General features: G+C 36.0%; 2 protein-coding genes and 2 pseudogenes across 4 annotated transcripts; 2 read left to right on the forward strand and 2 right to left on the reverse strand.

Moving 5' to 3' along the window:
* Nucleotides 1-3,220: 3,220 nt before the first annotated feature.
* On the forward strand, nt 3,221-3,586 carry LOC141813058 (peptidyl-prolyl cis-trans isomerase-like; annotated as a pseudogene).
* A 338-nt stretch (nt 3,587-3,924) lies between these two features.
* On the reverse strand, nt 3,925-5,075 carry LOC141813292 (uncharacterized). Its single transcript, XM_074701231.1, has one exon. The coding sequence runs from the start codon at nt 5,073-5,075 to the stop codon at nt 3,975-3,977; it is 1,101 nt and encodes a 366-aa protein (XP_074557332.1). The 3' UTR covers nt 3,925-3,974.
* A 6,435-nt stretch (nt 5,076-11,510) lies between these two features.
* LOC141813900 (gibberellin-regulated protein 4-like) lies at nt 11,511-12,504 on the reverse strand (annotated as a pseudogene).
* Nucleotides 12,505-16,870: 4,366 nt separating this feature from the next.
* On the forward strand, nt 16,871-19,727 carry LOC141813105 (zinc-finger homeodomain protein 9-like). 3 transcript variants are annotated; one of them, XR_012600381.1, is made up of 2 exons: nt 16,871-18,167; nt 19,563-19,727. XR_012600381.1 is itself a non-coding variant. In XM_074701005.1 (1 exon), exon 1 carries the CDS (start codon nt 17,051-17,053, stop codon nt 18,089-18,091), a length of 1,041 nt encoding a protein of 346 aa, XP_074557106.1. In that variant the 5' UTR covers nt 16,871-17,050; the 3' UTR covers nt 18,092-18,365. The 3 variants fall into 3 exon arrangements, 1 of the variants encoding a protein (XP_074557106.1); XR_012600382.1 differs by lacking the exon at nt 19,563-19,727 and adding an exon at nt 19,332-19,528; XM_074701005.1 differs by lacking the exon at nt 19,563-19,727 and having other exon boundaries at nt 16,871-18,365.
* Nucleotides 19,728-23,023: the final 3,296 nt, after the last annotated feature.

Here is a 23,023-nt window from a genome sequence, read left to right on the forward strand (position 1 = left end):
ATCATGATGATCAATCGAAATCTGTGATTTTGGTGCACAGGTTGTTGCGATAGAGCTGTGAAATTTGCTTCCAGAATGGAGGAATTAGGGTTTGGCGACGAACTGAGGAAGAGAAGAAGATTTCTTTTGGGCACGAGTGGTCGGATCGAAAAAGTCATCGGAACCAGGGGAAGCACTGAACTTTCCGGGAATCATGACATCTGGGAAGGAATCTGAAGATGCAGGCCTGTCATTTACTAGCTATTGGGTATCAAAGTAAACTGATCATTTTGCAGAGAGGCAGATTGATTTGAACAACGGATGGTTGTTCCATGTTGCTTTGCCCGAGAATGCCAGCACAAAAAAAGATCAATACTCTTGTGGCTGCAGCCATGATGAAGTGTAGGTGCCCCAATCCTTCACGTATCATGGAGCTAGTAAGTGAGTTCTTGGGCAAGATAGTCTGAGAGACCTAACAAAGAAATTTGAAATCTCATGTTGATGTACCTTTTCCTTGTTTGCAGGTTGAAGTGTAGTGGAAAATTTGAAATACATCTTAGCACTACTGCAGCAGAGTTGAAGGGAGGAAGTAGAAAGGCAAACATGGTATGTAAATCATGATTCATAGGGCTGCAAACGAGCCAAGTCGAGCCAAGCTTTGTGTTGTTCAAGCTTTTTTGATAAGATAACTAAGCTTAAAATAAATCAAGCCATTAAAATGGTTGTTCAAGCTTGACTTGGTCTCTTTTTTACAAGCTTGAGTTTGGTTTGAGCTTGGCTTGAGCTTAATTCATTTAGATGTTATCAAACTTTTAATTCGGGCTTCTTTGTTTGAGATTTTTATATCTTTTAAACTTGTTTGATTGGTTAGTGAGCTTGTATATTTGTTTTGAGAGTTCTTTGTTTATTTATAAGTATGATAAGAGCTTTGTTGATTAACATGATTCACAAGCTTTGTTCGTGGTCATTGTTCATGAACATTGTTTACGAACAAATCACAATATTTGTTTATGAATATTAACGAGCTGAACACATATGTATTTAAGCTTATTCATTTAATTTAATAAATTGTTCAAGGTTTGCTCGTGGACCTTGTTTTTAGTATTGTATTATGTCGGATGATACTAAAACAAAAATAGTAGGCGTGAAGTATCTTTTTTATGTTATTGTCTTCCAAATCCTAACATAGATAGGAAAAGTCCAATATTAGTTTGAGTTTGCTCAGTATGCTAGAAGGACCTACCTTTCCAACTAACCTATGGTTTAGATGATCGTTCTTATGGGCACTCAAAATGGGCTTCACCAAACTATAATTGAGGAAAGACAGAGAAGTATATTCTTTACATATTTCCTGTGACAATTCTAATAAACTGTTATTCTTTCCTGTTTATGATTGGCTGTTTGCTATTCTACTTTCCTTGATATGTTGTCTAAACACAAAACTTGTAATATAAAGGCTTTTTTCTGGAGTGTTATACGTATTTTGTTTCAAACAAACACCTATCCTGTAAAGCTTTCAACTCATGTGAACTCCATTCTTCTACTTGTCGCCCATGATTGATGCTGACTCTGATATAAAGGATTCAGTAATGTGTTAATCGAAGAGTTCCTTTCTCATCTGCCTTTATAGAATCCAATTGCAACTTAGTAGACAACTTGACTTTTGCCAGTTGCCTTCATGTCACTGATTCTTGCTGCTTTCTTTTAGGGTAGATAATGATACTTTCCATCAGCTTTGACTTCTTGTATACTTTCTCTTCTCCTTTTTGTCCTTTAGAAGTTCCCTGTGTTAAAATTACAGCTGCTACAATTTTATTGTTGTTAGTCAAGTTTTCTTGATCGCTTAAGTATATGTTTGTACCATCTTAAATGTGTCTTTGCATTTTGCAGAGTTTTTCCTCAATAGATATAATTCTAATTTTCTCTATAATGTTCTTGTTTCTTATCTTGTTTAATATTATTTTCTCTACAACTCTAATTTTGTGCTTGTGTGATCTCTTCATAGTTCAACATTCACTTTCGTATAACATAGCATATTCTAAAACTTAAGGTTTAGAGGTGAAATGATTGACTTTCAAATCACATAAAATGGATCTAGAATGCACATTCAGGTGCGTTTATGTTCCTCATACATTAAGAGCCTTGTCATCATCAACAATCTCACAACTCTTTTTCCAGACTATAATGATTTCCCTTTATCGAATGCAACTTCTCGTGTTAATCAGAGGTTCTTTGATGAAGGCATATTTTTGTGTGTGTGTTCTTGCATTCTCTATGCTCACAACCCCTTTGAGCAAATTCTGAATATCGATTTACACTTTCGACATCTGCTCTTCTCATCTAATCCTAACATATCTTTCAGCATATTAGGTACTACCTGTGTTAATTTTTTACATTTTTCAGATGTGTGGGAGGGAACATGAACAACATATTTTTACATTGGAGAGTCCAAACTAATCGATCCTATGTGTTGTAGGGATTCCTCGCGATCAAAGCCCGTAAGAAAGGTGTTCTTTTTTCTAGTTTTTGGCAAGTTACTTGAAACTATTGAAAATTAATTTTGTGAAACTGCAGTGAGGAATCACCCAATGAAGAAGATGATGATGATGGTGCAGTTTCAAACTTGGAGGATAGAGGCCAAAAGCTGAGGCATCATGTGGAAAAAGCCAGAAGCTTGAAATGAGACTTTTGGCCATAACAAGAAGAGGTGCAAGTTAAAAGAGCAACTGCAGGGGGTCCATCATCATGCTATTTCAACAAAAGCAACTCCTCACTGGCAGCCTTTGCTCACATGAGTAAGTAAATAGCCTTGAGAATAAAAATTCAAAATTTCAAAAAAAATATGAAAAAAAACAAAGCAAAAGTGTTTAATGTAGCTTGTTTTATTAAAAAATATCGAATCGCATTGGATGTACTGTACTCAGTCTTATCTGTATTGTAAGAGAATATGTTTGATGAAATTTAAATTTGTGTAAAATTATGGGTGTTAGGGTAAATTTATAAGGACCTTAACCTTCTGTTTGGATCGGGTGAGGGACGGTTCATTAATGGAAGGGGAAGGAAGGGAAAGGGAGGGGAAGGAAAGGGAAGGGAGGAGAAGAAAAATAACTTTGTTTGGGAGGAAAGGAAGATTAAAAGGAAAGGATTTGAAAGTTAAAAATATAAAAGTCAAAAATATCCTTTCTCCTTGCTCTTCTTCTCCGACATCTCGGCGTCGCTCCCATCCTGAATTGTCAAAGCGAGAACCGATCTTACAGCGACGGTTTTGGCATCTGCTCCCCGAGGCGACGATGGCGAATCCTCGTGTGTTCTTTGACATGTCCGTCGGCGGAGCTCCTGCAGGGGCGCAGGGCGGATCGTGATAGAGCTGTATGCGGACATGGTGCCGAAGACGGTGGAGAACTTCCGTAAGCTGTGCACCGGCGAGAAAGGGGTGGGGCGGTCTGGGAAGCCGCTCCACTACAAGGGTTCGAAATTCCACCGCGTGATCCCCGGGTTCATGTGCCAAGGCGGCGACTTCACCGCCGGCAACGGCACCGGCAGCGAGTCCATCTACGGCGAGAAGTTCGCCGACGACCTTGATGGCGACGATGGCGCCGGTGACTAGGTTCCGCGTGGTACACCTTCGGTTTGGGTAAAATTGGAATAAACTTGCTTCCCCTTCCTTACACCCCGATTTGGGGTGTAAGAAATTATGGTTATTCATGGGCATGGAAGGGGAACCCTTCCCCTTCTTTCCCCTTCCCCACCTTACCTCACCCCAACCCAAACAGAGATAAATTTTTTTTTTTTCCCCTTCCTTACCTTTCCCTCACCACCTCCTAACTAATTGAATTGTTATGAAATCGATCGAGCAATTAAAGAAGAATTTAATTAACTCCATGAAGAAAACAAAAATGGAATCGAATGAACGTGAAATGGATGGATGGAATCGCATGCAAATTAATTAAAAGACGGTGGCGAAATTATTACGTACGATCGCAACAGTGCTCAATTTATTGGCTCGACGGCGGCGAGGTGGCGTTGGTCGGCGGCGGCCGGCCGTACGCGTTGAGCGCCGCCAGGATCCCCAGGTGCGGCGCGTCTCCGCCAGCGTGGCTCAGTTGCTGGGCGGCGGCGGCTGGCGGCTGCGGGAAGTTCATGAAGTACTGGAGCCCGCTGGGGATCGGACCCCTGAAGACGGACTCGGTGGCGCTGGGGGCGGCGCCGGCGGTGTTTGGGAATGGCCAGATTGATGGTGACGGGTCGGAAGTGGTGACAGTGGTGGCAATGATGGTGGGTTGTTGGTTGTTAGGGTTCGCCATGGCCATCCACACTCTGCCAGGCTGTCCGTAGCCGACCGCCATGATTGGATTCTGTGTCGGCTCGTGGTGGCGCCGCCCCACCAAGTCCTCCTCCCACCGCCGCTTCCTCGCGTTCGCGAGGTCCGCGGTCTCGGAGCTCACCGGCGCTGCAGAGGCAGCAAGAGCGCTGGAAGTACTGAAGCTGAGAAGCAGGGGAGGAGCAGAGGAAGATGGAGACCCCGTCGTCGTCCCCGTGAAGTCCCACTCGCTGCGGAAACGGAAGGGGTGGCCGGAGAGCGGCGTGACGGCGGCGGCGGAGGAGGAGGATGAGAAGGAGTTTGGGGCGGAGAGGGAGGAGGAGCAGGAGCTGCGGAGAGAGATGTTGAGGGAAGTGAAGTTTGCAGGGATGGTGCCGGTTCCGGTAGCGGCGATCACCGCCGGCTCCGCCTGCTGCAGGAGCCACTCGATGGTCTCTCCTTCGGACTTGTGGCCGAGCTCGCGGGTGAGCTGGAAGACGCGGGCGGCGCAGAGCACCGGCATGCGGATGCGCCGCCCGCGGCCGTCCACCTTCGTGTGGCGGTCCTTGGTGGAGCTCTTCTTTGAGGGCGGCTTGATCCGCGCCGCCTCCGCCGATGGAGGCGCAGTGTCATCGCCGTTGCTGTTGTCGTTTATGCGGCCCGTGGCGGAGAGAGCAACCCGCGATGGGAAGGAGGCAGCGTCGGAGGTGGAGCACGACTCGACGAGCTCCTTCTTCTCGAGGAGCTGGAGCGGCCGGAAGCTGGGCCGCCGGGGAGCCTCGCCGCCGGGATCCATGATGCGCGCGTCCTCCGAAACCCAACGCCAGTGAGAATTAGATCGCGCAGTGAGCGTGAAATATAAATCAATAAATTAATTTATTATTTTTATATTTGGTAAAAAAAAAAAAGGAAAGATGCTAATAATATTTATTTATTTATTTATTTTCTGTATTTTATTAATTTCATGGCAGCGAGTGTACTGTGACTGGCCCTGGCATTTGGGTCAGAGTCCACGTGTGCTGCTCCTCTCTAGCATCCAATCACCTGCGGCAGCGAAGGTGGGACCCTCTTGATGATAACATCAAGATATTTTTTTAGAAAACAAACAAACAAATAAATAAATAAATAAAAAAGAATCAATTGCTTAGCAAATTGTTGAGATAAATTAGGCATAAAAAACTAAAATGTAACCTTTTTGTAATCTCTATTACGATCAACAAAAAAAAGTTAGAAAATATTTTTAAAAAAAATACTAAATCCCTCCGCTTTGTACTATTATAGAGTCAAGTTGAGAGTAAGTAATAATCTCGCTTCCATTCTCTCTCTTATATAAAAAATTCACGAGTTTTCATCCTAGAGAATGATTTACTAAGTGTTTATAATTTGAATTTCAACTTATGACATATTAATCTCAACTTATGACATATTGTAGGGCATTCTTAATTTTTTCCTCAACTTTTCTTAATATAAAAAATACTTATTTATTTTTTATTATATCCTCCTTCATCACTTGTTGACTACTACTGCATCATTAGTCGACTACTATGTACATCATTAGTTGATTACTATGTGAATAATTGACTATCTCATTAGTTTTTTAAATTTTTTATGCTCTATCTGCGGACTCCACTCGACTGTTAAAAATATATAATTATAAAAATTACAATGAGTTTGATTTGAAATAGTTTTGAGATATTCCAAATTTAATATTCTAATCTTAACATGTTTGAGAGCATGACTATCCTCAGGAAGTTACAAGGAGTATAATAAACTTGCTTTGAAGTGTTTTTGAATTGTCTAAAATTATCAATGAGTTTTGATCAAGATTCGCTAATGACCTTAGCAACACTTCAAATCAAGTTTATTATACTCCTTGCATCCTCCAGAGTGTAACTATACTCTCAGATATAAATTTTACAATCTAGATAAAGAGTTGTATGTTTTTTGAAATTGACGTGGCTTTAAGATATTTTATCATGAGCTTATTCAAGGATTTAGATTTATCATATGCATTGACAAACACCATCAAAGGGTTTCTAGGAGTCTTTTGGTTCAGATCATATTAAGATTTTAAAATTATAGATATTATAGGGCTATATTTATTTTTGTCAAAACTCATTAACGGTCTTAGATACTTCAAAAATACTTCATACCAAACTTAGTATACTCCTTACAATTTCCTGAGTATAATCATACCCTTAGACATAGGTTGAAGTATTAAATTTGGAACATTTAAAAAACACTTCAAATTAAACTTAATATACTCTTTACAATTATAAATTTTTAACACTTGACTAACACACTCGTGCACAGATGGGTATAGAAAGTTTAGAAATCGACGGAGATAATCAATTATCTATATAATAGTCGATTGACGGTACAAGATGAAGGTGGGGTATAATGAAAAATAAGTATGTGTTTTATTAAATATAAAACTTGGAAATGCAGCTTGATATTAGAAAAAAAGTTAATAAATTACGTACCCTGGTTGCCCTAACAAAATTACACATAAAAAAAAATATTCCTTAACTCAAGAATCTTCCATCGTGAGGTATCTTCGTATCACATTTAACATAAATAACTCCGATCCAAATCGATAGAATCCTCATTCCATCTGCTAGTCTAGTCCTAAAAATAGAATTACCATAGCAAATCAATAAACTCTTCGATTCATCTATTAGTCTAATTTCAAAAATCCTCACACCCTCACACCCCCATACCATCAGGGGTGCATTTGGTTCATTGTAATCATATATAACTTTAGTTATGTAATTATCTAGTAATCACATAATCAAAATTATCAAAAATAAAATATAACCTATATTGTATGGTTCAATCTTAGATAATGTAATAAAAATTTATTTGTTTAAAGGTTTTAATGTATAACTCGTAAGGAATTATATAAATCACCAAATCAATTAATAAAATAAAATATTATATTATTATTTATTATTAATGATATATAAAAATAAATTTAAATAATATTTTAGAATTTTTTGAAGTAATTTTTTTAGATTTTAAATTAGATCTATTTAGGTTATCTCAATTATAGTTAAAAGTTGATTAATTCAATTAATTAACATTTTAATAAAAAATTATAAATTAAAAAATTTTAATTATAAAAAATCATAAGTGCAACAGAGATTGTGAGCCCTCACCCCCCTTCCCCTACCAAATGCACACTTGCAGAATGTTGCCCGTCATTCATTGCCCTATCTCTCGGTCGAACGTCGCACGTCTCCAGTTGAACACCCGCCCACAAAATGCCGCCTGTTGAGCCCTCCAATGTTGGCTATCACCTTAGCCCCCATCGAGCCTTCCGGCACCGCCTATCACCTCCTGCCCCTGACGAGTTTTATGTGTGAAGGAACGGAGGCGACAGACGCAAATAACCTCAAAATCAATAAAAATCTCCAAAATCGGAGGTAGTCGTATTCTAGGTTGAATTCTCGGATTCTTTTCTTCTGTAAAAATGTGGAATCCACCACCTTCTGCCTCACACGGTCGGTCCCACGACCATCTGTGAGGAGGTAAAGAGAAACTGCAGTTGGTTACGACGCAGAAGGGTATTGCCTGGCTTCACCAGGAGGTTGGATTCTCGGATTCTTGACGTTTCATGATGTGGCAGGAATGCAAGATAACTTAGGAATGATTAATTATCTAAATTAAAAATTTTTTTATTAATAATCTTGGATGGATAATTAAAATTATCAACTATAACTCCCAACCAAATGCACCCTAATATATGTATGACATGGCCCTCCTCGTCAAGGGGTGCCCTACCCTTAACCTGCCAAATTAAAGGCACTTAGCCACGCTACTACCCCTCAATCAATAAGTCAATTAATGAAGAAATGCATGAGAATGTGAAAGATACAGAGTGCCTTAACTTTGGGGGCCCTCTTCTTTCTCTTTTTTGGGGTGTTTGGTTCCTAAGATAGGGTAAGGCTTCAAACACACCACATGGAGACCCTCAAAATTTAAGCTTGAGGTTGATTCTTTCTTCTTTTGAGCTCACAAGTCATTCTCTCAGGTGTACTCTTTCCCTTCCATATTTAGGGTTTTGCACTCTATGCATTTTTTTTGGACAGTATTGATATGTTAGTTCGAGTTTACAATGTTAGATATAATTTTTTTAATATGTTACAGGGTTGTAAACAGTTAGAGCCAAGCCAAGTTGAGCTTAAAATAGACCAATCTATTTAAATGATTGTTCAAGCTTGATTTAGTTTTTTTTATGAGCTTAAGTTTAGTTCGTTTAAATGTTAATTGAGCTCTCAATTCAAGTTTGTTTGATTGCTTGAAATTTTTACATTTTAAATTTATTTGATTATTATTGAGCTTGATAATACAAACTTATTTGTTTATTTTAAAATTTTCTTTATTTATTTGGTATGTTAATAAAAAATTTTATTGATGAACATAAATCATAAGCATTGTTCATAAATGTTGATCTCACGAACATTGTCCACAAATGTTATTTTTGAACATTGTTTATGAATGTTGTTTATCAACATTAACAAGCTGAACATGTATATACTCAAGCTTTTCGTTTAGTTTAACGAGTTGTTAAAGTTTATTCATTTAATTTATCTTGTGTGTATAAACAAGTTCTTACCAAGTCGAACATCAAACTTGTGTACAACCCTAATTATAGATTACATAATTCAAAAAGTACATATATGTTTGATTTGTTAATATTTATGAATTGAGATTGTGAACTATTTATGAATAATTCTCTTGTATAATGTCTACGAACAGAGCTTGTGAACTATGGTCATCGACCAATCTCTTATCAAATTTATTAATAAAAAAACCTTTTAAATGAACAAATAAATATGTTGTATAAACTCACTGACTAACCAAATAAATTTAAAAATATAAAAGTTTTAAACAAAATAACTTGAATTAAAGCTTGATAACATCTCGACAAACCAAACTCAAGTCAAACTCGAACTAAATTTAAACAAATCATTTCAATAGCTAAGTTAATTTTAGACTATACAAGACTCGGTTCACAATGTCACACCATATATTTTCAATGTTTATAAAATATTTATCAAATCATATATTTGTATAAATTGAGATGATTAATTATGAAAATAATTCACCATGAAATTAATATTTATAATATCTAACATTTTCCTATGCAAGATAACATCTAAATATTAAAAAAATTCTATAAAAGAAACCATCTTGCTTTGGTAATTGGGCCATTATATTGGGCTCGGCCCAATTGCATAATCTGGACCTGGGCTGGAGCTATAAAAACCCAATAAATCTCGATCTAAATTCTAAGCTCCTCGCCTCGCCTCTCTTGCCGCCATGGCGTTCAAAGCCCTCGCAATCTTCGATCGGGTTTCGCCATTCCTTCCCGATCCACTCACGTTGCGTGACAGCTTCCAAGCAGATCGTTGCGAGGTAGCGTCGCCGGTGCTGTGCTCGCTCTCCACGCGATTTGGGGCTACATGGAGTTTGAGCACACGATTCATGCGATGAACCATCCAATGGCGTCGATCTCATTTTATGGAGCTTTATAGGTGCGGCAATCCCCCTCTCTTTCGTTTTTTTTATCGTGCATGCGAAGACAGATTGAAGCATTAACTTCTCTGTATTAGATTTTTGTTGTTTATCTGCTTTGGATGATTTTCACCCCCTTTTTTGCTTGATGTTTCTGCTTTGCTGATCCATTATGAACTCGCATTCTCATTGTACTTGGATTGGAATTGGGTTTCGAGAAATTGAAGTCGATTTTAGGTATAGTTTTGTGGTTATTTGATTTTTTTTTTTAATTTTATGAAAAAGATGATAAGATATTAATTTTGGCAAACAAACAGAAATTTCCTTCCCAGTCTGCTTTATATAATCAACTAAACTACTAAAGGAGCACAATAGTGGTCATGTATAGATTAGTATCTCAAGGAATGGCAGAAGACATAGCATTGAAAAAAAAGGAAATACTATAGAAATCATTTCTTCTCCCACACCTTCATTGAGAATAAATAGGCCGTTCAATTGCAAAATTTGGAGGTCACAATCAATTACATAATGTAGGAATTACACATTATAGAGAATCTACTCTGTCAATCTTTTCATAACGATGTACTTAGGCTAGCTTGGTTACTAGTATGGAAAGATAGGAGGGGGAGGAAGAAAAGAATTACTGAATTACTCGTGTATTTTGTATTGTTTTTCTCTTTCTCTTTCATCCCCTTCCTAATTATCCATCAAAGTAAACCAAACGTAAGTTTTATAAAAGATTCTAGATTAAATTCCATGCCAATCCCAATTATATAGGGTAAGCTATATAAATTTCATCTCTTTATTGAGTTATATGCAATCTTGTATAACACCTAATATTTAAATCAGTTGAATTATTTTATATTAATTTTTTTAAAGTCCCCCTTTACTCTTTATAGTTTCTTATTTTAATCGACTCAACTTTCTTTCTAAGTATAAAATCTATTGTTAACCTTTGAACATATCTATACCCTATAATAAACACACTGTACAGTATATGTTTAAACATATATAAGGCCAAGCATTATATTTTATTTACAAGCTGATACTAGCTTAGGCAAAGTGATCCACATTTTCAACTAAGATCCATGTGCATAGCACAAATGTATGAACTTACATCACATTTTCATTTTCATGCGTTTGCTAGTTTTTCTTTTTCAGTGGCCTTTACATGTGTTCAGATTATTAAATTGCCCCTCTGTGTACCACAATCGAAATTCTTTTGCCCTAGTATCATCAATTGTATTATTTATTAAATTGTAGAAAGGCTAACGTCTCAGAAGATTTGTCCTAGTGTGAATATGTATATACCGTTTCCATGGTCCTTGCCATTGATCTGTCTCAGATTGGACATTTATTTTTCCTGCTTAGGTAAAATATCTTTCACATGTGTTTTGCAATGTGCATTCGACATGATCCTGATGTCATTTTTAGGTGGATAGGAATCATATATGTTCATCAAATGCACATTTTAACCCTGATTGGGAGTTCATCTGACTGTTGTTGATATCAGTAGCAAAAGGTTTGACCCTGTTGGCCTTTTGCTCCAACACTGGAGCAAAATTCACATTCTTCATAAAATGGGATTACAGAAACTACCTGCTTTGCATCTTTGGATTAGTTTCCCACATTTTGTCCACTCTGCTACTCTAGTCATTTTCTTTTAGAAACTTTTCCATTCTCCACAAAAGACATAATTATAGCTCATTAACGATCAATTGTAAATATAGATTCGTAACACAAGACATACTTCCCCGCACCACACTGGCAAACCATAGTGAGGTAAGTCGGGCACCCTTGTGATAATATAGGCGCATTTTAGGTGCAGCAAGATAAGATTACAATATGAATATGTTAGAGCAAATGTAAGCTCCTCGACTCAAGGGCATTTAGGTCCTCCTCTCTTGGTCTTCCAGTTGTTATAGCAAGGGCATTCTCCTTTGTTGCCATAATAGCCTGAGGGCACACAGAGGCACTTCATGCAACACTTTTGGCAGAAGAACATGCATGGCTTGTGGTACTGCGTCTGGGAGCACCTCCTTGAACATTGTGATGGGCATTCTGTTCGAGAACATTTAGCACTTAAAAATCCAAAAAGAAAGAAACTGACACATCTAGTCGACCAATGAGTCTGAAACATATTGCATCTTCTTCTTCTATTAGAGTTTCAACTGGATCTATGCATTTCAGTTCATCTATTTTAAGTTTTTTAGTAGATTTATCTAATGATTTCAACTACCTTGGTTCTTTTGTTGCTGAAGCAACCAATATTACACAAGAAACATTTCTTAAACATGATTTATAGGAAGAAAACTTAAGAGAACTTACGAGAGGTTCGGAGGGATCCTTGTCCATTCAATGCCTGACAAAATCGTCATAGAAATAAGTATTGCTACCTACTCTGGAAAATGGGTATGGAAGCAAATATTAGTACCTGCATGTATTGCTCTGAAGAACCTTCAGTAGCTTTGGCTAGAACCTGGAACGAGACAACTAACTTAGGAAAACTTTTAGATGTCTAGAATATGTTTTGGTAAGAATGGAAGCTCACCTTGTAACTGGAATCAGCCATGGAAATGGCTAGCAGAGCAATGGCAAGCACAATAACAAGCTTAGCCATGGCCATTGTGCTTCCCAAGCGTAGAGATATCAATAGATAATGGAGAGAAAGAAGAGATATGATGGGAAGTTGCAAAAGTGTTCATATATATAGATTAGATGGAGGAAGACATGAATCTTTAGGAAATGATAAAATAAGTGCAGTAGCATCAGAGAACTCACCTAGTGGACAACGGAAAAACTGGGGTGCATGTGCTGGTCTCAGGCTGCACATGATGGAAGGCCAAACTGGGTCCAACTGCTCTGCCACCGCATTATTATCCCATATGGGTGGTCAGGCGGACCCTACTTGCCTCTCATATTTTTAATAGGCAATTTAAAATGTTCCATAGCATTTAATAATCTTTTAAAATGCCCTTTAAAATTTTATTATTTTTAAACTGTCTTTTAAAATTTCTTTACTTTATTATCAAAATGTCTTATCTTCCTAAATGAGCGATTGAGATGATAATTTAAAAGAATGAAATGAGTATTAGCAAATGAAAATCTCAGGCGATTTTAATGTTAATCAAAGTTTAAAGGGCATTTTGAAAAGATATTAAACATTAGGAGACAATTTAAAAGTTAATCCTAAAGATTCGGGTAGGTCAGAGTCACTGGGTTTGAGTTCCTTGCCAATATTCTTGTTGGCATTGTTGTAAGATCATGGCCCTGCAAATCTACCACAAGGTGCGATACATTCTCATCCAAATATGAACTCCATTGATTCCATCGTCGGCCCCTTTGATGTTGAGACACGCCCACATGCTCATAGTTCCCTTTTTTCACATGCATGTAGTTTGTCATAACAACACAATCATTGTTTTACTACCTAGCTGTGATCCTTTCTTGCGGTGCCTGGTGTGCTTTATTATTGGATTTGACATCGTGTTGAGCCTAGCAAGCCACCAGATGTTAAATAATTTTATTTTTTTCCTATAATTTTCAATATAGTTTAGTTTTACATAATGATAGCTAAGATTTCTTACATGTTTATGGTGTATAGGAGCACTAGAGGTTAATTTTTGATTTCTCTAGATAATGGTTAGAAACAGTAAAGTTTTCTGACATAAAATGTAAGATAAGAGATGAATATTGATTTGGTTAATTTTTATTGTGCTATTGTTCTTATTTTAGAGAGACAAATATTTCATAAGTGAACTGCCATCTTTTTATTCATTTTTCTTCGATTTTAATTTTTTTTAAAAAATTTGGTTTGTTCATATATAGTGGAGATAAATGGAGGTGATCCGAAGAAGGACGCAGTAAACTATGTTGTTGCCCTATGAATGCATTTATTAGCTCCCGGTGCTCTTTAATTTTGCCGACTCTTGTGATACCTCCACATGCAGTGGTCACATGAACATGCTCAAAGTTGCAGGTTTCAGACTCCTCCTCTTGTTTTCTCTCACTATTCTTCTTCTTCTTCTTTTATTTTATTTTTCCTTTTCATTTACGATTGTTCTTACTATCATCCGGCTTTCACAAAGATCTAAATTGATTCCCTTACCTTTTACAGGTTGCACTAAGGGCGACCATCATGAATGGGTTGAAAGCTACACAGGTTTTGTTACGCCTTTCTTTACTGTTCCACTTGTCTAGTTTAAGTTTTGAATGTTTAATAAAATAATATTGCAATCTTTTTTTCTTTCATGATAAATCTATGACATGAAAGTAATTTATGCCACAGTACAGCATATGATGATGTTCTAATATTTTTTATGGTTCATCCAACCTAATGTTCATCAACAAACTCAATACAGTTTAGTTACATTCCCTTGACTATAAACAAGCTTATCCACTGAATTAAGTGTTTGTATAAATTTATGGAATTCACTTTTCATATATGTGCAAGGTCTGAATCAAGAATAAAAACCTTAGAGTCAAATCGAGTTGCAATTCCAAATCTACAATGGGTTTTGGCCCTTCCCATATTTTTGAGATGAAGATCGGCCTTTGAAGCCCATTTCTATAGCACCATAACTATATTTTGATTGGATACTCTTGTCTTTACTGAAAGCCAATGCATTAAGTGTGTTGGTAAAAAAGTAATAAGTTGTAGGAGAAAAAAATCTGTTGGAAAGGAGAAAAAGATGTTTTGTGGTAGAATTAAGAGTTTTATTTCCCACATATTTATAATCAATTTTGATATTGGGCTAGATTCTTTCATAGTTTTGTTGATGTCCTTTCATGCCACACCAAAGTGGGTTATTATCCAATTCTCTTTCAACTAAAGAGGTAAAGATGTTCATGCTCTTTATTAATTGACTTGATAGTTCAACTAGAAAATTTATTATACTCCACACAAAAGACTCACAAGTTGATACCTAACTCAAGTATCTCAACTCACATGTTGTGCTTTGTCTAATAATAAGTGTTAGACTTAGCTTATGATATTTTTTTTAAGAAAAAACAAAAATTTTACATATCCTTTTTTATTATACGCCTCTATTTAGAATAATCCAAGGATTAATGTGGAAGGACTAGTTGAAATAACTCCATAATGTTGCACTTAAAGAGTCATCAAACAATATCCTTTCCCTTTTCCCTTGCAAAGGATTTACTTGTCAAGAAAAAAAATCCTTGGAAGTTTTTGGAAAAAAAAACACTTGGATTTGATGTATGATAATTTATAGGCCATCTCTCTCTTATATATATATATATATATATATATTTTCTTGGTTGAGAAAATTCTAGGATCTTTTTTCTCATGAATAAGCTTTGAAGTGTTCCCATATGAGGACAAGTGAATTATTATTAGTTTTCGTATCATTATTATTAACTTAATTTTGCACTTGTTAAACCTTTCATTCTTTATCCTTTGAATGGGACCATTCTAGGCAACGAATTCCAAGGCCTTGTTCTAAATTCCTCCACTAGCCACCCAATCCCTCTCATGCCCAATCAACTCCCTTAACTTGAGAAAATTAATAATCTCTTTTTTCCCACTAACATTTACACCAATATAATTACACTTATACATGAAAAATCAATTACCCCCAACAACTCATGTGCTCCCCACTTATGACTTCCCTTTCTCCTATTTATTGCATCTCCCTCCTTTTCTTAAATTTTGTGTTTATTTATCCCCTAAAGCACTTAAAAGAACAATAAAAAAAATTAAATTCTAAATAAGATGAATATTTTAGAAGTTAATATTTGAATGTGTAAATTATATTCTAAATTTACTTAATAGGTGAATTAGTGTCTAACAAAGTTTGAATGTTTGGATTATAAAAAAAGGCAAAAAATTAAAGAAGCGTCCTTCTTTTAGAATCATCAAATAACATCTCTTTTTATTTTTAATTATAAAGACATCTTACTCCATCAGCCTCCCTTGTAAAATGATAAGGATACTCTCTTCGATATTATTATCTTTTTCACTCAGTTTTATTAGCCAATTGTATGAATTAAATAAATTTATGGTGTAGTAGTTATGAAATTATAATTGTTATAATAAAAATGTTATCGAACATAATAAGTTTGAATTGTAACAGTTATAATTTTGTAGTTACTATAATATGAATGCTAAGTGAATAAGTTTGAGTTGTAGCAATTACAATTTTATAACTAATATAATATGAATATTTTATAGTAGCTATTATGATATAAATATTTTGAAATGCCTTTTTCATACAATTAATACATTATATTTAAATATAGAGGATGTCCTTTTTGATAAAAATAAATAAAAAAAATCTCTTTGATAATTTTAATAAAAAATGTCCTTTTAATTATTGTCCATTTTTTTTAAAAAAATAGTTAATTTATATCCTATTTAATTTTACTTTTTGCATATTTTATGTTTGAAGAAAATCATTTAAAATTATCTTTTCGGATCATTCATGCCAACCGGCCACCTATCAATGATTTTTTTGTTGTATGTTTCTGAAATCTAACCAGTTACTTGAATGCTTAAATTATTGCCATTAGTGGTGAAATTAAAAATTGCTATTAATTTTCTAATTTAATTGCAATTTTAAAACTCATCAAATATTTGCCCTCCTACTTTGATTATTATTAAAAGGGGACATTAAATGCAAAATTTGCAAACTAACAAAAAGTTAATAATTTCAATGTAGCTATTTAAGTTTTGATGATTCACATTGTCTGAAAAATAAAGGATTAAAATTAAAAATGCACTCTTTATTTATTTTTATATCTTAAAAAAGTAGATTTTTTTTCTTAAATATATCCTTTTAATGTTAGAGTAGTTGTCATCAATAATTTGGTATTAAATTATAAAATACTCTTTTAACATATAATTACGAACAATAATTAATAAATACAAATAATAAATTAAAAATATTAAATAAAATTATTTTCATCTTTCCAATTTAAAATTGACAGCATGTGGCTCTCCAAGTGCCACTGCCACTTGTTCTCTCTCTCTCTCTCTCTGATTATTTACTTTTATCCTCACTTTTTATCAACAATTTAATTTCTCATCCCTTTCTTCCTCTTCCTCTTTAATCCATCTTCCGCTTCTTCTTCTTCTTCTTCCTCCTCTGAACTCCGTGCTCAATCTCATCGTCTTCAAAGCTTACTTGTCATTTCTCTAAAAATTTGGGTTTTATTGTGTATTTGGACGGAGCTCATAAATTAAGCCAAAAACCCGCAGGTGCAGTTTACAAACCCTAGCTAGCTTTCGGCATGGAGCATGGTCCCAAGGCCGCGGCGGAGGCCGAGGCGAGGCCCAAGCCCTTCTCCCTCCCCAACGGCGTCCTGCGCAAGCAGTACCATCGTATGCACCGCCCGCCGCCCGCCTCTGCCGAGTTCATGTACCGCGAGTGCCTGAAGAACCACGCCGCCAGCCTCGGGGGCCACGCCCTCGACGGGTGCGGCGAGTTCATGCTCTCCCCGAACGCCGACCCCGCCGATCCCAGCTCCCTCCGCTGCGCCGCGTGCGGCTGCCACCGCAACTTCCACCGGCGGCTCCCCGAGCCGCACCGGCGCGACGGCGCCGAGGACGACCGCGACGGCACCGAGGACGACGAGGAGGAGGAGGAGGAGGACGACGATGACGACGACGATGATGACGAGGAGGAGGAGGGAGAGGGAAAGATCCCTCCGCCGCACCACCGCGGATCGCGCTCTCCGCCTCCGCCGCCTTTCCACTCCGCCCCCCACATGCTCCTCGCCCTCAGTGCCGGCCTCCACGGCGGGCCCTCCCCGATCCCCCTCCCCGCCAGGCCCGTCGCCGTCCCCTCCGCGTCCGTGGCAGCAGCCGCCGCCGCCGCCACGCAGCCGCGGAAGAGGTTCCGGAGCAAGTTCAGCCCGGAGCAGAAAGGCCGGATGCAGGAGCTGTCGCAGCGTCTGGGGTGGCGGATGCAGAAGCGGGACGAGGGGCTAGTGGAGGAGTGGTGCCGCGAGATCGGCGTAGACAAGGGCGTCTTCAAGGTCTGGATGCACAACAACAAGCACACCTTCCTTGGCCTCGCTCGGCGTGGGAGCAACGCCGGCGCTGGCAGCGGTGCCCAAACGGATAGGTTAAGCCTTGGCACCAATGGCGATGACAACCACCGCATCGGCAGGGACGATGCCGACCTTGGCACCAATGGCGATGGCAGCCACCACATCGGCAGGGATGACGCCGACCTTGGCACCAATGGCGATGGCAGCCACCACATCGGCAGGGATGACGCCGACGGCGGCAACGGCCATGTGGTGAACGGTTCCTTCTCCTCCTCTTGAGCTGAGCTCAGTTTCACTGTGCTAATACTGATGTTGCTGCTGTTGTTGTTGCACTAGTATCGACTGCTAGTTATCAGTAAGTAGTTCATGCATGCTTAATTTAGTGCTCTTTCAAGCTTCTCCTCTGTTCAGTATTAACTTTAGTTTAGCTGCTGATATTAACTAGATTAGAGTATAATGAAGAGAGAAGAGAGAGGAATCCAAGCATTATGTTTTAAGGTTGCTAATGCTTCTTTTCCTGTTCTTCAATAAAAAAAGAAGATCTTTTCCACCATGTTTGCTAGTGAATGATGATGTCTTAGAGAATTCAATAGATGATATTAGTTTTTGAATTCTTGCATGTCTTCAGTACTGTGTTCTTTAGGTTCTACCAATGAAGAACTAAAATGAAACTCATAAATGCATTTATGGCCTTTTAGAGTTTTAAGTTTTTCAGGGTTCTTAGTGATCACAAACTAGAACAAGGTGCTTAAATAGTTAATCCTTTTGTTAAACTTGCTCTAGTGTGAGGATTTGTGATCTACTTTCTCATGAATCTAATTTTTTTTTTAGCCTGCTTTCCTGATCTCATTAAAAAATATCTTGGGATCTCATCTGGTTCAAGAACAATCATTTGGACAAATATATTAATGATCTATAACAAACGTTTAGCCGCAATTAGCATAGTGGGAATAAATTATTCAGTCAAGATGCCTAATCAATTACATAATCCTATCAATCAAGACTATGTTATTCTTATCAAATCATCTTCTTGGAATTTGGAAGTGGGAATATTTTATTATCTAAACAGTGAGTTCTTTCCTTCATTAGCTGAAACCACCTAGTGCTTCCTTGTCTCTTTTGTGTTCCTTGTGGAATATAATAAACATCATGGAAAGATCAAAGATGCCTTTCTGCTTCTAATTTAGAGCTTGTTGTCCTGAAAGGGTGAAAGCTACATCTTAGATACTATGATGGATTAATATAGTGCTACACTTTCTCTTAAGTCATCATGTTTCATCTTGCCTACTTGATCATTTTAACTTTTACCTCTATTTATATTGAACCACTTTATTGGTTTGCTCATAAATAACTTGATTTATCTGAGATTAGTTTTTTTGAATTTGTTCCTGTTGATCTACTTCAGTTGCTGACACATGCTTTTTCTTGTTATCTGTGAAACTTTGAACTCCAAATTCAAATTATTACTGCTACTGGAGCAAGCACCTAAGAACATCTTTTGTATATGATTCAATTTTAGACTTCAAATGAATTCTCAATTGGAGAAAGCCAAGACGAATGTGACTCCCATAGAGATAAATGCTAATCCAACAAAATTGTCAGATTTGTGGTCCTCTTCCTTAATTATTGGCTCTATATGCCCTTAAATGAGAAGGCATGTCATCTGTTGTTGTTTATTTGTTTCTGAATTCTCCTCATAATTTAGCTCCTTGAATCCTGTTCATTGTGCTTATTAAAGATCTTTGTCCAGGGTTGGTGGGGTTGATCAGACCTCTTAACACTTCATCTTCATTGATTTATTCTTATTTCTTATGCTGAAGATGAAGAAAGAAATGAAAAAAAAAAAACAAGCATTGAGAATCAAATTGAAAGTGATTATCTATCACTCAAACCAGGTGCATGTTATTGAAAAAAATGCCCAGTGTTGTCAGTTAAATCATTTAAGAAGTGGGAACTTTGTGACTTGTTTTTTGTCTCTATTTTCCATCTTTCCTTGATCATAATTTTGGAGCATTATTATCTTTATCTCTTTTTTCTTCAAGTCAATGGTTATTAAATGTTGACTTATTTTTTTTTTTATTTTTGGAGTTAAGTGCCTTCTTCCCAATGCTATCTAACCTTGAAGCTTGGCAGAATAATTATTTTTAGTTCTATTTTTAATTAAAAGAAAAGAACTTGTTTTAAATTAAGAATATTTTTTAATGGTGAATTGTATGTGCTACTCATTTTTATGGCTTTTGTATGGCATGCTTTTTAAATTAATTTTTCATGGATAAGAATAGAAATGTTTTTTTTTCATTTAAGTCCAAATTGTTAGTTCACGTAAGTAATTCCCAAATTTTTAGTGGTACCAGTAACTTTACTTTTATTTTACTTGATTTTTTTTTATTATCAAAACATATTTAAAGGGGGATAATGTTATTATCTATCAATTACGTTATTTAAGAGCTAATGACCTTTTTTTTTTGTATTTTATGTTAGGGGTGCAAACAAACTTAATCAAGTTGAGTAGTATGAAAAATATTGATATTTGATTTCAAATTTGAACTTTGAAAAATATATTTGAGTTCTAAAATATAAATAATTTTGATTGAGTTCTATTCCAAATAAAATTTGAGTTTGAGCATAATTATAGTTTGAAATGATTTAAATTTCAAATTGAGCTTATTTAAATTAAAATTATGAAAAAAATAATTATAGTTAATTTAAGTTTGGTTTGCTAATAATTTTTAATGATCAAATAAAATATTATAAGTTTGAATTTAGTTTGAAAAAATTATTAAATATATTTGAATTTAGTTTGAAAAAAATTATTAAATATATTTGAATTTAGTTTGAATTTGATAATTTTAAATACAAATTGGCTCAAAATTTGTTTACAGCAGTGTATTATACTTTTCTACCTTGTTTTTTGAAAGACCAAGCACTTTTATGTAAATAAGTTCTATTAAGGATAAGATACATGAAGAAATTATATTCCTTTCCTCTTTTTTGGTACCCATGGAAAGGTACTTTAGGCCATAAAAAGATCATCCATCATCTACTTTAATCAATAATTAATTTATGTTAATGAGAACCACAAAATAATTAGTAATTAGTAAAAAAAATGATGTTTGATTAAATTACTCCTCTTGTCCCTTCAATCTGTAGGATCGGGTTGGACCGGCTAGAGGGGGGTGAATAGACGGTTAAGAGAATTAGCACTCGTCTTTAAGAAAAACTTGGTTGCAACTGGATCGTTGCTTCCAAGGCAATTAACGCTCAATAAAAAACTCCTTTAGGCGGAGAAGCCTTTACAATTGTAGCACACAGACTTAGAGAGAAGATTACAAAAGTAATTGGTGATTTAACTCTAAAATTCTAAGTCTATTTATAGCACAAGAGAATAGATCTAGATCGTTGATCGTAGATAAACTTTCTCTTGGTCGTTGATCCGTTGATGCGATCCTAACTGTTGATCAGAGATAAGCTTGATCGTAGCCGTTGAGTAAATAAGGATAAACTTTATCTTTAATAAAAGATAAAGAGAATTATCCTTAATAAAAAAATAAGCATTTATCTTTTAAAAGATAAATCTTATTATTATTATTTTTCTTCTTTTTTTTTTTCAACCGCCACGTTCAAACGGTCCAAGTCTACGTCGTCTTCTCCGGTCAAGTCAACGATCAAATTCAAAGTCAATGGTCAAAGTCAACAGGTTGACTTTTGTTGACTTTTTGTAGAATATTTGGTTGGGTGATTTCTGGCCAACCGGAGTTAGACTCACCCGAACCCGACTCCGGCCTTTTGCCCCTCGAGCATGCTTCCTCCCGGCTTCTCGTCCCTCGGACTTCGCACACGTCCTTCTCGCTCCACCGGTGTACTCTTCCGTAGCTTCCGCGTCCCTCGGATTGCACCGAGCCCGTCGGCTCACTTTCCCGTGCAACCCTTCTCGTCTGCTACGTCTTACGCTCGACTTCCTTTGTACCTAAGTTCCTGCACACTTAGCAGAGGGATTAGAACAACACAGGACCTAACTTAACCTGATTGATCACATCAAAACTAACCGGGGCACCAACACAATCTTTTAAAGAATTTTTTTTATTCTTTAAGAAATTGATTTGAATTTTGTTTTTCATATTAGTTCATGAGAAGTTATTTTTAAATATTGGTTCTTATTTATCCAACTTATGAGATTATTCATTTCCTATGGTGAGCATTGGGTCAAGCTCATCAACTTTTCTCAATATTTTTAAGTGATTTAACAATAACTTTAAAGAGTATGCTGGCTTAATTTTCAAAGTCTGTTAAATATTGATGGCATTTTAATACTTTTTTAATTAGTTATTACAATTTGGTAACATGCAAGATGCATCTTTCCAAGTGTCTAAAGTGATTGCCACGAATCAATCTACAAGAAGATTCTTGTTAGAAGATAAAAATTTGAAAATTAATTTTTTAAATATATATGTATATATAAATGAATGAATGCAAATACGGTTGAAGGATGATAAGGATGTTATGTTTATCTTAAGGTGAGCCGAAAGGGTTAAGTTGATTCACTCAATCACCTTTTTTTTGTCCTTTTCCTCTTTATTTATACTTATCAACAGATGCGTTTGGAAAAAAAAGGTTTTGAAAAAATGGCAAAAGTACTTTTTAAAATATTTTTTATATATAATTATTAATTTTGAAATCATTTTTTGGGAACAAATACCATAAAAATTTTGAAAAAAAATTCAAAACAATCATTTTCGTGAACGCAGGGGTTCAATGAATGGAATATATCTTAATAATTAATTATTTTTTTATCAGAAAGCAAAAGTATTTGTTCGGATTTTTAATTTTTTTAATTCTTAAATTATTTATAAGCCATTTGATTTCAAGAAAATACAATGATTTTGCATATTATTTCAAGCAACTTTATTAGGTGTGATTGAATTTGAATTGAGTTTATGAAACAATTATATATCACAGTTAAAGGCTAATTGACTTAACCTCGAGCTTAATCATTGAGCAATTTATATTTTCTTTTATATATATAATTTAGGTATTCAATTCTTACAATCAAATTGATTTTAAAAATAATAATTTAATTCATAAATTTTTTTATCAATTATTAAAATAAATTAAAATTATAATTAAATTATAACAGACAACCTAACATCATAAATTTTTAAATTTTTTAATATCCGAGAAGAAATTCAAATCCTCTTATCTAAAAATACTATC

Source organism: Curcuma longa, chromosome 20 (assembly GCF_044706935.1).
Source record: "Curcuma longa cultivar G26 ecotype Majalengka, Jawa Barat chromosome 20, ITB_CL_G26_1.1, whole genome shotgun sequence".
Classification (NCBI taxonomy): Eukaryota; Viridiplantae; Streptophyta; class Magnoliopsida; order Zingiberales; family Zingiberaceae; genus Curcuma; species Curcuma longa.